Source organism: Trichoplusia ni, chromosome 2 (assembly GCF_003590095.1).
Source record: "Trichoplusia ni isolate ovarian cell line Hi5 chromosome 2, tn1, whole genome shotgun sequence".
Lineage (NCBI taxonomy): Eukaryota > Metazoa > Arthropoda > Insecta > Lepidoptera > Noctuidae > Trichoplusia > Trichoplusia ni.
In genome coordinates, this window is record NC_039479.1 from 2425626 (window position 1) to 2440487 (window position 14862).

The following is a 14862-nucleotide window of genomic DNA, read 5'->3' on the forward strand; positions in this document are numbered from 1 at the left end:
TTTCTGTTAGAAACTTATTTCTTAATAATGTTCATTAAATTAAATCATGAACAATAATTGTTTTTCCAGAATTTCCCAATTAGAACTAAAGCAACAGATAGACTCCTTGAATGAAGAGCTACAGAATGTGCGAGAGGCTCTGAACAACCACCCTGACCTGGACCCCTATGTGAAGAAGCTAATATCTTGTAAACACAAAGTTACTGTTGCTTTGAATGTGTTACAAGCATCACAGGTTTGTTGACACCACTCATTGATGGTAATTTTAGGGCAAAATGCAATTATTACTTAATCAAATTCTATTCTCAAAACAAAAATAAGTTTTTATATATTAAAATAAATATTTCTAATAAAAAGGCTAATATCCCAGTGAGATATCAAAATTTACGTTGATAAATTCAGGTCATCAAGACCATTTTCTTACCTTTGACGAATATTTATGAATACAGATGTTCCAGTTTTAAAATTATTGATCATTATTTCACATTTAAATTCCAGGATAGACTGAATGAAATTAGACGGATGGTGAACAAAGAGAAGAGTGTTAGAACAACTGTTATCACTGAGCCACCTCCAGAGCCTGAGCAGGGCACCAGCGGAGTGGTCTCCGAGAAGGGAAGCATTAACTAGCAACATGGAGACCCCATACCAAAACCATATCAACAAAGCTGACTTTGACCATGTCTACGAACCAGCCGAGGACAGCTTCCTACTCATTGACGCCTTAGAAAAAGATCTAGAATATTTAAAGAAGAAAACCCCACATTTTGTCTAGAGGTCGGCTCTGGTAGTGGTGTCGTCATAACAGCTTTCGGTATGGCATTCCCACAGACATTCTGTATCAGCACTGATGTTAATTTAAAAGCTTGCGTCATGTCAAAGCAAACGGCTGCTTACAATAAAGTTAATTTAGATGCGTGCAATATGGATTTGGCTAGTTCCTTTACCAACAATAAGTTTGATGTGATAATCTTTAATCCGCCGTATGTGGTGACTGACAGTGATGAGTGTGGCGGTACCGATATCACAGCTAGCTGGGCAGGCGGGACCAAGGGCCGCGAGATTACAGACAGACTGCTCAACATGATACCAAAGAAACTAGCTAATGATGGAGTGTTTTACCTCCTGCTTATTGAAGAAAACATTCCTGATGAAGTTGTTCAGATCATGAGCAGTCACGGATACATGTCTGAGACTGTAGTGAAGAGAAAAGTACGTAATGAGCAACAATTAGTTATAAAGTTCTTTATGTGAAAGTTATATATGTGGCATGCAATAAATATCCTATAAACAGTTATGATCACAGACTAGTTTAACCTTACTCTGACTGGCCACAAAAGTAAGACAACCTACAGTTTATTAGTTTCTAGCATAATAAACCTACAGTTAAGTTGCTACTGCATTCAGTTTGTTATGTATTTTATAAGTTTAACAATATATTGTATATTTTGTAAGGAAAAAAAGACACTTTTATTTATGTCTTTCCCGATTTTAGGCCGCGTTTCAACCAGAGATGTGCGAGAAGCGAAGCGAGGGATGCTTGTAAAGAACCAATAAAATCGCTTCATTTACCTCGCCTCGGTCAGCACGGCTCTGGTGGAATCGCAGCCCTAGGTTCTTGCCATAACGGTGATGCATGAAATTAAAAACTTTGCTACATGTAAAAATGCATAGCAAAATATATTTTGATACAAATAAACAACAATTGCATAATCTTATTTATCTAAGGTTCTTTTTGACAGCTTCCCCGTATTCTTTTGCGCCTGCGTCGTTTTCCTCAGCGCCTGGCAATGACCCGCATTGTTTCACCCACCTCTGAATGTTTGGGAAACTTGAAATGTCCCATCCTACTGCCTAGAATGAAAAAAGGGTAATAATAGTTTAGTAAAAGGGTATTTTATTGAAGCGTATCATAAGTTTATTTAGACCGTCATCGTCTGACAGATTTTCAAGAAATATTAAATACGATTTTTAAATTCTATCACATTAAAAAGGTAGGGACAATCAAAAGCACTTGAGATGATGAAATGCACTGTAGGGGGGACTAGTAATAAAAAGCCTACTGGTAAGTGACGTCAAAGGAGATTTTAAAATTACTATAACCCCTTCATTTGTTGTTTACGAAATAGAATAAAAAAAGTTTCCAATCCCTTTGGATTTTTTAGACGGACTAAACATACCTATCTATGATACCTGTTTTTGTCAAATTGGTACTCAATTGATACCAACTATATACTATATACTTCTCTTTTAAAGTTAGTCATATAGATATCTTACCAAAATGCTTGACAGTGTGGCATAACTTGCTGTGTCAGCTACAGTAGGGTTGTCTCCAGCCAACCATTTTGTGGAACTTAGAAATATGTCAAGGAATCCGAGCGTTGTGTTGAAATCATCTTTTAATGGCTTTTGGATTTCCGTAGCTCCTGAAAATAATATTGGAGCCTGGAAATGTAATTACTTAATTAGTAGTAATTGCTTAACTTAATGCTAAACATGTATTAATTAACAACCGTCTCAGCCAATCAGACCCAAAAGCGTCTTTGCGACAAATGACCTTGTAAGACTCAAACACTTGTTGGAATACGACTGTCCAATTTCCAAACGATTTATGACTAAAATAAAAAAAACCTATTAAAGGAAAAAAGTTACAAATGTACTCACACAAATAGCTCTCATCTTCACATTTAGAAAGGTTGCGTCGAAATACAGTCTCTGGTTGACGAACGCTCGCTTCTGTAAATCTTTTGGATAAAACTGTTCGTCTTTCCCATACTTATCAGCCAAGTAACATGCGATGGCACGACTTTCCCATAATATAAAACCATTGTCCTCTAATGTAGGTACACAATGCTGAGGATTTATTTTCAAGAAACTCTCCTTCAAGTTATCTTTCTTAAAAGTGTTTACTGGTTGTATTTCTATAGGTAACTGAAGGTACCTTGCTGCAAGCAAAGCTCCACGGGAAGGCCCGCTGACCGTAAAGTGATACAGTTTAAGCGACATTATTAAAAAATATGAACGAACTAACTGCTAACCTAACTTATTCAAACTGATTACCTATATAGAAATAAACTGGTTTATGCTTATCACTTTATTTGACCATTATAACGTATCTCCATTTATAATCAGAATGACTTGGGTATTTTATGGCAAGAACACAGTGTTTTTAGTTTGTACTGTCATCGGCTTTGCTGATACACAGTACGATAATTTATTACGGAATCTACAGTAAACAGCTGTAGACGGGCACAGCTGGGGGAAGGCTAATGACGTGATAAAAAAATGTTATCAGTTATTTAAATTATGCGTTTTTATTAAGTCATCCCATTTAATAAAACAAAATTTTCACCAATAATGCCACTATATGTGTTTATTTTAGATAATAAAATTTATCAACCATACCAAATAATTATAAAAATGTAAGCACCTCAAATATGATAGCACATAATAAATTTAACAGTAAAAAAATAGTTTAAATCATTTATACATGGCATAGGTACATATAGCATTTCTTTTTTATTTAACATTTTATTTCAGATTCTTTTTCACAGCTTCACCAAAAGCTTTAGCACCTTCGTCGTTTTCGGCTGCTCCTGGCAATTGGGAACATTCTTTCAGCCATCTCTCAATGTTTGGAAAACTTGAAATATCCCAGCCAACAGCCTGCAATACAAGAGAGTATATTGCTCAAAATATATTATTTTTAAACCTTTGTCGCGATTTTTCACTGTGCTCATCAGGGTCCATAAACATTTGATTCTTGCCTGTTTTTTTCTTTTTTAGGTTTATCATAAAACAATAAATAATTAAACATAAAATACTTTGAAAATCATTGCATCAGTTGCAGGTATGTGAGTATGTATAAAAATGACTGAACTATTCTTCTGGTACACACTATTGGATGATTATGATATCAGCATTATTTAAGAGATTCAAGACAGTCTGCACAGACTGCTAAGCAGTTGTAGATAGTTTTCTTGTTCAACTGCAGGGTAAATGCCACCTATTTATTTGCACCCACTTTGATATTATAGGAAAGCATGTATTATTTTAAGTAATAATAAACACATTACCAAAATGCTGGTGACCGATGCATATATAGATGTATCAGCAATTGTCGGATGGTTTCCAGCTACCCACTTTGTGTCATTCAGGAACATATCCAGGAACCCTAGAGTTGTGTTCAGGTCATCTTTCAATGGTTTCTTTATTTCGGTCTCTCCAAGAAATATAATTGGGAACTGGGAAAAGAATATTTTAATTATCACTCATTAACTTAGTAGAGCTCCACTCCCAAGTACTTACGGTCATAAAAACAAAAAATCATGTATTTAGCAGTACACTTACACAGATAGCTCTTATTTTTACAAAAAGCGTACATCCGTCGAATTGCAGCCTCGAGTTAACGAGCGCCCGCTTTTTCAAATCCTTGGGATAAAACTGATCGTCTTTCCCATACTTGTCGGCCAAGTAACAAGCGATAGCACGACTTTCCCATAGTATAAAACCATTGTCGTCTAATGTAGGGATGACATGTTGAGGATTTATTTTTAAGAAACTCTCCTTCATTTGTTCTTTTTGAAACAAATTAACTATTTCAACATCGATCGGCACTTCAACAAGCCTAGCAGCTAGCAGAGCCCCACGCGAAGGACCGCTGATAGGAAAATGGTACAGTTTTACAGACATTTTAGTAAATAAATAAAAGTTTAATTTTAACCGAAGTTGTGACAAGGGAAGTTTTTCAAACTTTCTAATAAGTGAAAGTTGTCAGCCAACTCAGATCCAACTGTTAGCTCCTCCGTAGATTAAACAATAATACATCATTTGAGACATTTCGTTTACGTGACCTCATTTACTCTTAAATGAAATGTTCATCCTAATCTTCCATCAACTCTTGCTCCTTTTTTTATTGCAAAAACTCAAGTCCAATGTTATTTCTTTTGAATATGACACGATTAAACTCTGCGTGAGTCGGAGTGTTTGCCTTTGTTTATTTTGTCGTTAGTGTCAAAATTGTCAACAACACGACAAGCAAGTGTTGTTTGTTTATTTTTACAAGTTTTGAGTTTTACCCAATTACGGGTGGATGTTCTCGCAGCTTTAATTTTATTTATGTACCTCAAACATGAATAGAAACATCTGTAGAGTGTGTCTAAATGAGGATCTGTTAATAGATATATTTAAGAAGTCGGGAATTCTTATGATATCTTCGAAAATAATGTCTCTAGCCAAGATAAATGTGAGTTATTTTAGACATTCATTTAGATTATGATAATATTAATTGTTATACATTAAGTATGGGCATTTATAATGTTCTTTTTGTTGAATTTTTTAGCGCGAGAACTTAAAAAAATATGAAAGTTATTAATTTCAAGTTTGTTTCAACTTATTTTCAGATATCACCGGATGACGAATTACCAAACATGATATGTTTGAAATGTGTTCAAAAACTAGATGAATGTATAGAATTTATTGATCTTTGTAAATCATCTGATATTAAATTAAGAACCCTATTCCTTGGTAAAGAATCAAAATTACTTTTTGATAACGTATTGAATGATGACGAACCGTCATCACCAAAAAGTGAAGCAGACAAGTAGGGTTGCCAACTATACTGTTTTAAACAGTATTATACTGTTTTTCACTAAATTATACTTTTTACTGTTTTACAAAAAAAAAGTATACAAAAATACTGTTTTCAGCATCGAAGCAGACGCTCAAAAATTTTTTTTGTCAGACAGAGGGCGCTCACTGCGCGCTCACTGCTGCAGCTAAAAACAAATCAAATCACACTAAGTTTCTGAACGAATCTGTCACTGTCAGTGTGCCTACTGTCACTGTCAGTGACAAATATTCAAGACTGTCAGTGTCATGTCATTCGTGTATGTTACAATTACTACTACGTTAAGTTCGTTATCAATATTTAACCGTTTTTTTGTGTGGAGTGAACCCTGTAGTGATAAGCTTAGTGTACAAAAGATGGAAAGTGATAGTGACACTACTCCTACAACGCCAAGAAAGAAAGCCAAACTATCGAAGGTAAAGCAAAAATATAAGCACGAATGGGAATGCCAATATGACTGGTTAACGAGTGATCCACTGTGCGAATATAATGCTAAATGCAAAATGTGTGCTTTAACATTTACAATTTCTCACGCAGGTGTTGGGCAGGTTCGGAACTTTCGTTTGCATCTTGCTTGATTTCCACTTATCAATTTTTGCTTAAATAATAAGATATTTTAGGTAACTATTTTACTATATTTCGTTTCCGTTTTTTTAGGTTAAACAACACTTGACCAGCAAAAAACACCAAGCAAAAATGGAAATGAGAAAATCTAGTGGATTGTTACAAAAGTTTTTTCCTAAAACTTCTGCTTCTACATCAGGCTTGTCTTCTAATGAAGATACCAAGTTAGCAGCGGCTGAGTTAGCGATGACATACCATACTGTCAAGCATAATTTATCATACAATAGCCAGGACTGTAGTATCAAATTAAATAAGATTATCTATGTTGATTCCAAAACAGCCACTAACTTACGATTGGCTAGGACAAAAATGGAGGCATTAGTGACCGAAGTTCTTGGCCCACATTCCTTGCAGTCTGTTATTGATCAGTTAAATAAAGACAATGTATTTTACTGTCTGCAAACTGATGCCTCCAATAAAAAAATATTAAATTGTTTCCTCTGGTAGTTCAATATTTTACCCCTAAAAGTGGAATACAACAAAAATTAATTGATTTTTATGAAAATCCAGATGAATCTGCCAATGGTATGTTTTCAGCAATTAAAAACTCCTTAGAGTCTTTGGAACTTCCTTTCAGTCAAATATCTGGTTTTAGCGCTGACAATACTAATGCAAATTTTGGACATAATCATTCATTATATACAAACATTTTAGAGGTTATTCCAGATTTAATAAAAGGAAATTGTCATGCCCATATTGTACACAATTCAGTGAAACATGCTATGAATTGTTTAAATTATGACATTGAGAACATTATATTAAAAATCTATAGCCATTTTTCTGTGTCAGCATGCAGAAGAGAAGAATTAAAAAGATTTGTAGCACTTGCTGAAGGAGAGTTTCATGAAATAAAACGACACATAGGAACTCGTTGGCTGTCACTTTTACCAGCGATTGATACAATTTTGCTTAATTGGATACCAATTTGTAATTACTTTGTTGATTTGGATGTTGACTGTCCAATGGTTATTCAAAATTTATTAATGTTAGATGATAATGTTAAAATAAAGTTATTTATAGTTACCTTCTGTATGCTAGTCATATATTAAATGTTTTCAATAAAACAATTAAGAAATTAGAAGGAAATGATGTAACAATTTTAGATGTTTATAACACTATGACTGGTTTAAAGACTGAGCTAATTCAAAGAAAAAATGATAATTATTTTGGCCATGAAACAAAAAAGTTTTAAATACCATTAGAGAGTCTTCCCAAGAAGTTTTTAATAGAACTATTAATAACTTTATACTTTTTATTGAAAAGGCTAATTTGTATTTAGAGAAATGGTTCGATTTCAGTCAGACTAATTGGCTTTCTTTAATTAGCTGTTTGTCATTGAAGTCTGCAGTGACATTTGATCATTTTGAGAAAATTATAGATAATCTAAATTTATATAGACTCAATATTGGTATGGATGATTTATATTCAGAATTAACAAATTTTAAAGTAATTTATGAGAAAATATCAGAAGACAAAATTTTACTGAAATGAGTACTGGCCAAAAATGGAGCCATTTATTAGTTAACACTGCAGAAGAATTTAAAAACATTACAAAAATAGTCTCATATCTACTTTCTGTTCCCGCCACCTCAGCATTTACTGAAAGAGTTTTTTCAGTAATGAATGCTAAGTGGCGGGATGATAGAAACAGAGCATCCATCAAATTAATAAAAAACGAGCTCCTCATTTATTTTAACTTTGATATAAATTGTGATGAGGCATATGAAATTTTTAAAAAAGATTGTGAATTAATACGTTGTGCGAGAAGCTCAAAAAAATATGTATTTAAAGCAATAAATAAATAAAATACTGTTCGTTTTTCTAAAATACTGTTTGATAATCTTCATAGACCTGAATATACTTTTTTTCTTGTAAAAAAAGTTGGCAACCCTACAGACAAGATGTTATTCATTGATGAGAGTGTAGATCACAGTACTATAGAGCAAACAAACTTATTAGAAGACCTGAAGGAAAAAGAAAAATGGGGGGAAGATGTTAAGAATAATATAAAGATAAATGGCAAAAAGACAAGAAAGCAACAATGCTTCACTTGTGGAAAAGTTATGTCCTCAAGGCAAGTTGTATTAATTTACAATCAAAAGTGAATAAAAATCTAGGTTAGTGAATCTATATAATAATAAAAGAGGGGCTTTTTTCATGCATTTTGCAGCACCACTCTTAGGATAGGTGCAGCTGTAGAATAATAATTATTTATTTTCGAATTATTTAATTGTTTCTTTGTCATTCCAGATTTCGTCTAAAGACTCACATGAGAACTCACACTGGAGAACGACCATTTTCCTGTCCACATTGTAACAAAAACTTTTCACTGGCCCAGAATTTAAAAGTTCACTTAAGAACACACACTGTAAGTTCATATTATTGTAAAAAAGTTAGGATTGTTTGTGATATAATAACTTTTTTTTTCTTTGTCTTTCTTGACTTTACAAATTCGGATTTTAAAATGTTATAAAATAAATGGCATAAGTATGTAATATTCTGGTTCCCAGGGAGAGAAGCCACTGCAGTGTTCAGTGTGTGGCGAATCGTTCGCGCAGTCGGCGGGACTAGCGGCCCACCGGCGAAAGCACACGGGACAGATGCCGTACCACTGTGTGCTGTGTCCTCGCTCATTCCGAACTGTGGGCCATTTGCAATACCATACTAGGTAATTTTTATCACCTGATCTTATGTAGGGCAATTTTGAAATGATAACTTCTTTTTGGAGGGTAAACCGCTTCGTAACGTAACCGGATATGGCGAGGCGCACACTGCGCGATCAGGAACATTCCTCCTCGCCAATAGTTAAAGTTATATTTTTTACTTAGTGCGACTCTTGTTCAAAGCTAGATACCTGGATCACGAAAAATAATGAAGATAAATACAACTTAGATTCAGTATTACATCAAAATTTATTAGCATTTAAATAAAACCGAGTGGTTGAGGTCGCCACGCCAAACCCACTGTGCGCGACGTGTCGCGGGTTTGATCCTCGCGTAGGTCAAGAATTTGTGTGATCCACGAAAGCTTGTCCTGAGTCTGGGTGTCTTTGTGCATGTGACTTGAATGTTAGTAAAACCCTCCGCGAGACAAGGATTAAGTTCCTTAATGCGGGAGTCGATTTAAAAAAAGGTTTTTTTTTTCAGACGACACACAGGCGAAAAGAATTTCGAATGCGACACTTGTGGCCGTGCTTTTATAACTCGTAGCGATTTGAAGCAGCACTTGTTGACGCACACTGGGGCCAGGCCGCATGTCTGCTGTGTCTGTGGTCTGCGACTAACCCGTGCGTCGCACCTGAAGCGACACATGCTCCTCACACACAACGGAAAAGATTACTCTTGTGATCACTGCCCTTCAAAATTCACAAGAAAGTCAGATCTCGCTAGACATGTGAAAACACATGACAAAAAAGAATCTATTTCAAATGTTAATGAGGATACGCAGTAAATGTACTTATGTCGTGGGATAAGATTGTATTTTAATAATTATAATTATTCTAGACAAATTCAATATTTTGTATGTCTTTATATTGATTGATGTTCTGTGATAATGTGTATAGCATTAATAAATATTTTAATAACTTGGTTGTGTATAATTTAATATTAATTATGAAGTTTTTGTGTAATCTTATTATCTTTCCAGTTTAGATGTAAAAGGTCTAACATCGGATTTTATTAGGCAACTGAGGCAATGCCTATTACTGTGGTATTATTTTTCGCAATATCTGTCTTTACTTTTACCAATTAATTTCGACTGATTTTAAAACCCAGTTTGTATATCGATAACAACAAAAGGGATTTTTACCGAAATCGGTCGGTAACACTATTGAGAATGTCATTGAAATCTGTCCACGCATACTGTCAACATAAATATTTTAATGGCAACTCGTTCATATTCAAAATTTGAATGAAATCGTTAACGCTTCATTGTCGTGTTTGTTACGAGAGCTGCTTTTCTTTGTGATATTCTAGAAAACTCACAAAAGTGCGCATTTATTTATAAACGCATTGAAATAAGCATCGTCCGAGGTTTGTTTAGACGTATCGGGTTTGGACTAAAAAGGTGAATTGCGTCTGAATCGGCAGTTTAAAATTGTGCCAGCTGTCATCACCATGGCGAGAGAAATATACTATTCGGAGAAATATTTTGATGAGGAACACGAATACAGGTAATTGTTACTTAAAACCATAGGATTTGTAGTTATACACTCAATGTTTGTATTATAACCTATATTATAGTTATAAGTATTGAAAGGTTATAGGGTTAATTCTTGTTCCCACGGTGTTCTAGAAACGCCGGTGTTGATCGGTTAGTGCGCATACGTTGGTATCATGGGTTCTATATGATCGTTTCTCATTAATAATATCTTTGCTTGCTTGGTCTCTTGGGGTTGTTTTTGGTTTTTGTTGTTTAAAAGTTTTTTATTATGTTATGTCCTTGTTACAAATTAAACTTAGAATAGTATTCCTAATGGAAACTGTATTTTATTCTGCTTGTCACAATATTATAGTATTTGATGAATTCTACATTCACAACCATTCTTAAAAAACAAACAAACATAAATAATAATAGCATCATTCAGTTATTTCATGCCTTTTTGTCAATTCTAGGCATGTGGTTCTGCCCAAGGAGATGGTGAAGCTTGTTCCAAAGAACCACCTGATGTCAGAGCAGGAGTGGCGCAGTATTGGTGTGCAGCAGAGCCAAGGATGGGTGCATTACATGACGCATCAACCTGGTAAGCTAGAAGACTGTTTGTTGTATCACAATATGATTGAACAGAAATCTCTGTTATGTTTAACAGTCAATTAATGTATGCATGTTCCTTTTCCAAATATACTTTTTAATTTTAGTTAGTTGTTTTTATTTGACAGGCACATTTTGAATAATGTTTAAGTTTATGTCGACCAGATAATGCCAATCAGGATTTGGCGTTCTATTTAACATCTTGTATTTAAGTCTGCAACCCTGATTATTATTGCCTTACCTCTTGAACCTTACTGCTCTATGAAGTATCTATAAACTTTTTATGACTGTTTCCAGAGCCTCATATCCTGCTATTCCGACGAAAGAAGGAGAAGAAGTGAATAAAAGGAGTTGCGGTTTATTGTATAGTTCTTAATTGATATTAGGTTGTAATCTAGATGTTATAAATGTTGCCCATGATCAATGATGAATCTCTTGCTCTTATGGCTTACTTACTGATGCTCAAATATAATATTACATGTTAAAAGAATTCAAAATAACTTAGTCAGTATCTTAACAGTAGCCACAATTTACAAAAGCAATGTTCATATATTATTGTGAAGTCTTTCAAAATGGTAGATTTTATCTCTCTGATTTATGGTTAGTATTATCATATTTTTATAATTTGCTGAATAATAATTGCGATTACCTGAAATTCCAATAAAAGTAGAAATGAAAGTTTTATATTTTCTGCAAATACATGCAGCATTATAATGATGCAGTGAATTACAGTTTGAATTAAGCTTTTGTATGTATCAAGACAATTTTAATAAGGAAATATCTGTAACAGGCCTAACTAATGCCTATTAATTGATTCACAAACATTTTAATGATACATTTTATAAATATTTCATGTAATTGTCAATATCAATCAATCAACAGTTACTTTTAGAGAATTTTAACATTTCATATTGTATTTGTTTTGTCATCACATTATTGTAGGGTTGTTTTTAATAATAAAATGTTATTTGTTGTCTGGAACTAGCATATAACACTGTATCATAGTATACCGTCATTTTTTTAAGGGCTTTACTGATCTTCATTCCATATTAATAAGTTTTTAAGAAGCATGGATTTAGAACTGTATTCTCTTGTATAAATTATATAATTAATAGGCAAACTTAAAAAAAAAGATGTTTAAATTGTCACTATGTATTGTTCTAGATCAATGCTTCTTTGTCTTTAATTAGTCATTAAATGTTAAGAAAATCGTAACTGTTTTAGTGTCATTTAGGATCTCTGTACATGACACAATGTAAATTTCCAAATAGCAATTCCAATACTGCCATACTCTAAAATCATAGAGGCTTATGAACTGGTGTGCCTTTGAATATAACTTGTTGGGCATTGGAAACTTGCATTGCCTGGTGTACAAGTGCCTAATTAACAGTTAATAAGCACCAACAACCTGCATAGGTACACAGCCATACTTAGTTACAAAACAGCAACATTAACATTTTACAATGTAAATAAAGGTTTGTGTCCTAGCAATAACAATTTCTCTATAGTTTTATTATTGGACCATTGAATTCATAGATTTATATTAGCGATTTTCACATAGTGCCTTTGTAATTAGAATTTATGGAGATTGTGATAAAACTGACATAATGTAAAATATAACAATGAAATCTGGTGTATATTAATTTTGACCTTTTTACCCTACTGTCTTAATCTGAGACGCGCATGTTGTATATAAGTAGTTATCGGGATATTGGCAGCACTTTTGTTATTAACACAATAATTGGAATAAATTATTTGGTGCTATGTTATATGGGTGTTTTATTTATAATAGTTATTGTAACTTTAGATTATAGTAGTTTTTTTTTTAACATGGAGAGGTCTAGTTGTAGATTTTGGAATAGATACAACAGATATAGAAACGAGGATAATTGCAAAGCAATAATGCCTACTCTTTTTTTTCATGGGATTAGACCTGTCACCTGGTCATTTGGTATAGGTACAGCATACAGAGACCTTGTTGAAATCTTGAAAATGAGATTGGGCATCTACCAGGTTTTGGGCAGTCTAAAACTTTTCAAAATTATCTTTAAGGAAAAAAAATATTAAAAATCAATATTAACAGGTGGACAAATTTTATTTCCTTTTTTTCTTAGCACTAGGGGACAATGAGGGTAATTTAGCAGTAGTTTCAGGTTGTGAGAACTCCATAGGTTCTATTTTTATGTCATCTGTGGACACTGCATCAAGTAGCTCCAATCCTTGTAGCTGTTCTTGTTCTAAACTGTGTAGCATTTGGAAACCGGGCTCCAATGATGGTGTGAATGCCCCATCCAGTGCAGCCGGGAAGTGTAACTCTGGGACCTCTTCCAATTTCAACTGTGGAGTCATGTCCCTCATAGCCAAAGCCTGACACTGGTATTTCAACTCCTCACATTTATTTTTGATCATAGCATGGTATTTTACAATTCTGGTTTCATGAAACTCATGTAGGTTTCCCACATTAAGATCTGCAAATACTTTAGAAATGGCATCTGGGAATCCTGATTTCAGGCCACTAGCCTCTTTATCAACCACTGTCCTAATTAACTTGCACATGTTAGTCAAATGTATGTCGAGTGCATCAGCTACAGCTGTCAGAGCTGTGTTTGTTGTTGTTGCAATGCCAATGTGGCCCAGAGCTATGGCTGCACACTGGCGTAATGCTCTTTTGTGGCTTTCTGGTGTAAACGGGAGGATTACAGGTCCTTTACCAAGAGAAAAGTCACAATATTTCTTTTCGAGGAAGTTAATAGGTGGCTCTGCCTCATGTTCTAGTTTTATTTCTGGTTGTGGAGGTTCTGGAGGTAAGTTCAAGGGGGCCAACCTTCCGCCTTCATATATTGCTGCCTCGGCTTGTTCATATATACTTGACAGCTGTCTGGCATAGTTGTGAAGCTGTATCGTGTGAGTGATTAAGTTTGGTTTTGGAAGCTCGATGGGCGATGATTTCACAGTGATAGAGATTTCAGGAATGTTTTGCATACCTAATTCTATGATGGGATTGAAGTTCACATTCTGTAGTACTGTTTCGTCTATTCTATCATCTATTTCACCCCAAAGTTTCTTCGTATTCGTACTCATCTTGGTTGATTATAGTTTGAAGACGTTGCTGCTTCATAAACTATGTGACACTAATTCTCCTACGTGGATATTATATTCACTCTTTATACTGTTGTTCTAAATCTTAAATAACTGACCTAGCATTAATTTCGTTATAAAGTAAAGTAAAAGCTCGCATAGTATTTGTGTTTGTGACTGAACTGAGTAATATTTATGTATTAATGTCATTTGAATATGACAGTTGGAAAAAAACACGTGACAAGGTTTTAAATAAAGGTCTTTTAATATTGCGATAATTTGTTTTATGGTACAAAAATGTGCTTAATAGGAATTAGAATGGATACGGTTTAATAGACAATTAAAAATTCAAGCAATTATGTTCAAAAGCAAGAATTGGTGCGTTTACGTTTGCCTCACTTCAAGACGGTGGGCAAGCTCCTTTTTTTCATTCACTGCTCATCCACGGCTCAAGTTTGGTTCATTGTGCCTCAGGCTGTATTACAGTATGCATTATATTTCTCTTTTTGGCGCGTATGTGAGCACAGTGTTTGAATAGATTCATGGTAGAAAGAGTGAGTTGTATGAATGAAATAAATATTATTTTATAAAGTATATACTTGCTGACCTAGCAAACGATGTTTTGCCAAACAAATTAATTCTAGGGAATGAAAAAAATGCAGCTTTGAAAAAAAAGATGCAGTGCGATTCTCAGACCTACCTAATATGCACATAAAAATTTAATGAGAAAAGGTCGAGCCGAGTTGGAGGAGTTCCTTTACTTTCACCGTGACACGAGAGTG

General features: G+C 34.1%; 7 protein-coding genes and 1 long non-coding RNA gene across 8 annotated transcripts; 5 read left to right on the forward strand and 3 right to left on the reverse strand.

The window, feature by feature from the left end:
* Positions 1–11: 11 nt before the first annotated feature.
* On the forward strand, positions 12–739 carry LOC113503040 (SNARE-associated protein Snapin-like). The gene is made up of 2 exons (XM_026884838.1): positions 12–235; positions 499–739. The coding sequence occupies exons 1-2, from the start codon at positions 47–49 to the stop codon at positions 628–630; spliced, it is 321 nt and encodes a 106-aa protein (XP_026740639.1). The 5' UTR covers positions 12–46; the 3' UTR covers positions 631–739.
* LOC113503031 (methyltransferase N6AMT1-like) lies at positions 619–1463 on the forward strand. The gene is given in 2 exon segments (XM_026884826.1): positions 619–749; positions 752–1463. Coding segments are annotated over 2 exon segments (618 nt in total). The 5' UTR covers positions 619–634; the 3' UTR covers positions 1255–1463.
* A 192-nt stretch (positions 1464–1655) lies between these two features.
* On the reverse strand, positions 1656–3245 carry LOC113503026 (glutathione S-transferase 1-like). Its single transcript, XM_026884812.1, has 3 exons — positions 2665–3245; positions 2278–2445; positions 1656–1854 (listed from the first exon to the last, which is right to left on the reverse strand). Exons 1-3 carry the CDS (start codon positions 3004–3006, stop codon positions 1720–1722), a joined length of 645 nt encoding a protein of 214 aa, XP_026740613.1. The 5' UTR covers positions 3007–3245; the 3' UTR covers positions 1656–1719.
* A 284-nt stretch (positions 3246–3529) lies between these two features.
* Positions 3530–4793, reverse strand: LOC113503070 (glutathione S-transferase 1-like). The gene is made up of 3 exons (XM_026884878.1): positions 4351–4793; positions 4077–4244; positions 3530–3666 (listed from the first exon to the last, which is right to left on the reverse strand). The coding sequence occupies exons 1-3, from the start codon at positions 4690–4692 to the stop codon at positions 3532–3534; spliced, it is 645 nt and encodes a 214-aa protein (XP_026740679.1). The 5' UTR covers positions 4693–4793; the 3' UTR covers positions 3530–3531.
* A 96-nt stretch (positions 4794–4889) lies between these two features.
* Positions 4890–9840, forward strand: LOC113503052 (zinc finger protein 470-like). The gene is made up of 6 exons (XM_026884860.1): positions 4890–5245; positions 5403–5602; positions 8154–8327; positions 8504–8621; positions 8764–8921; positions 9400–9840. Exons 1-6 carry the CDS (start codon positions 5132–5134, stop codon positions 9701–9703), a joined length of 1068 nt encoding a protein of 355 aa, XP_026740661.1. The 5' UTR covers positions 4890–5131; the 3' UTR covers positions 9704–9840.
* Positions 5609–6924, forward strand: LOC113503087. Its single transcript, XR_003401406.1, has 2 exons — positions 5609–6177; positions 6287–6924. It is a non-coding gene; the product is annotated as an uncharacterized LOC113503087 (long non-coding RNA).
* Positions 9841–10141: 301 nt separating the features above from the next.
* On the forward strand, positions 10142–12771 carry LOC113503081 (cyclin-dependent kinases regulatory subunit). Its single transcript, XM_026884889.1, has 3 exons — positions 10142–10424; positions 10867–10994; positions 11300–12771. The coding sequence occupies exons 1-3, from the start codon at positions 10369–10371 to the stop codon at positions 11341–11343; spliced, it is 228 nt and encodes a 75-aa protein (XP_026740690.1). The 5' UTR covers positions 10142–10368; the 3' UTR covers positions 11344–12771.
* A 307-nt stretch (positions 12772–13078) lies between these two features.
* LOC113503060 (STAGA complex 65 subunit gamma-like) lies at positions 13079–14280 on the reverse strand. Its single transcript, XM_026884869.1, has one exon. It carries the CDS (start codon positions 14081–14083, stop codon positions 13097–13099), a length of 987 nt encoding a protein of 328 aa, XP_026740670.1. The 5' UTR covers positions 14084–14280; the 3' UTR covers positions 13079–13096.
* Between the last annotated feature and the right edge of the window lie 582 nt (positions 14281–14862).

Coding starts and splice junctions, on each gene's coding strand:
- LOC113503052 (XM_026884860.1), top strand. CDS start 5,132: ATGAATAGAAACATCTGTAGAGTGTGTCTAAATGAGGATCTGTTAATA. Junction 5,246..5,402: donor TGTCTCTAGCCAAGATAAAT/GTGAGTTATTTT, acceptor ACTTATTTTCAG/ATATCACCGGATGACGAATT. Junction 8,922..9,399: donor CATTTGCAATACCATACTAG/GTAATTTTTATC, acceptor TTTTTTTTTCAG/ACGACACACAGGCGAAAAGA.
- LOC113503026 (XM_026884812.1), bottom strand. CDS start 3,006: ATGTCGCTTAAACTGTATCACTTTACGGTCAGCGGGCCTTCCCGTGGA. Junction 2,446..2,664: donor TGAAGATGAGAGCTATTTGT/GTGAGTACATTT, acceptor TTACATTTCCAG/GCTCCAATATTATTTTCAGG. Junction 1,855..2,277: donor CCACACTGTCAAGCATTTTG/GTAAGATATCTA, acceptor TTTTCATTCTAG/GCAGTAGGATGGGACATTTC.
- LOC113503060 (XM_026884869.1), bottom strand. CDS start 14,083: ATGAGTACGAATACGAAGAAACTTTGGGGTGAAATAGATGATAGAATA.
- LOC113503040 (XM_026884838.1), top strand. CDS start 47: ATGAACAATAATTGTTTTTCCAGAATTTCCCAATTAGAACTAAAGCAA. Junction 236..498: donor ATGTGTTACAAGCATCACAG/GTTTGTTGACAC, acceptor TTTAAATTCCAG/GATAGACTGAATGAAATTAG.
- LOC113503070 (XM_026884878.1), bottom strand. CDS start 4,692: ATGTCTGTAAAACTGTACCATTTTCCTATCAGCGGTCCTTCGCGTGGG. Junction 4,245..4,350: donor TAAAAATAAGAGCTATCTGT/GTAAGTGTACTG, acceptor TTCTTTTCCCAG/TTCCCAATTATATTTCTTGG. Junction 3,667..4,076: donor CATCGGTCACCAGCATTTTG/GTAATGTGTTTA, acceptor CTTGTATTGCAG/GCTGTTGGCTGGGATATTTC.
- LOC113503081 (XM_026884889.1), top strand. CDS start 10,369: ATGGCGAGAGAAATATACTATTCGGAGAAATATTTTGATGAGGAACAC. Junction 10,425..10,866: donor GATGAGGAACACGAATACAG/GTAATTGTTACT, acceptor TGTCAATTCTAG/GCATGTGGTTCTGCCCAAGG. Junction 10,995..11,299: donor TTACATGACGCATCAACCTG/GTAAGCTAGAAG, acceptor GACTGTTTCCAG/AGCCTCATATCCTGCTATTC.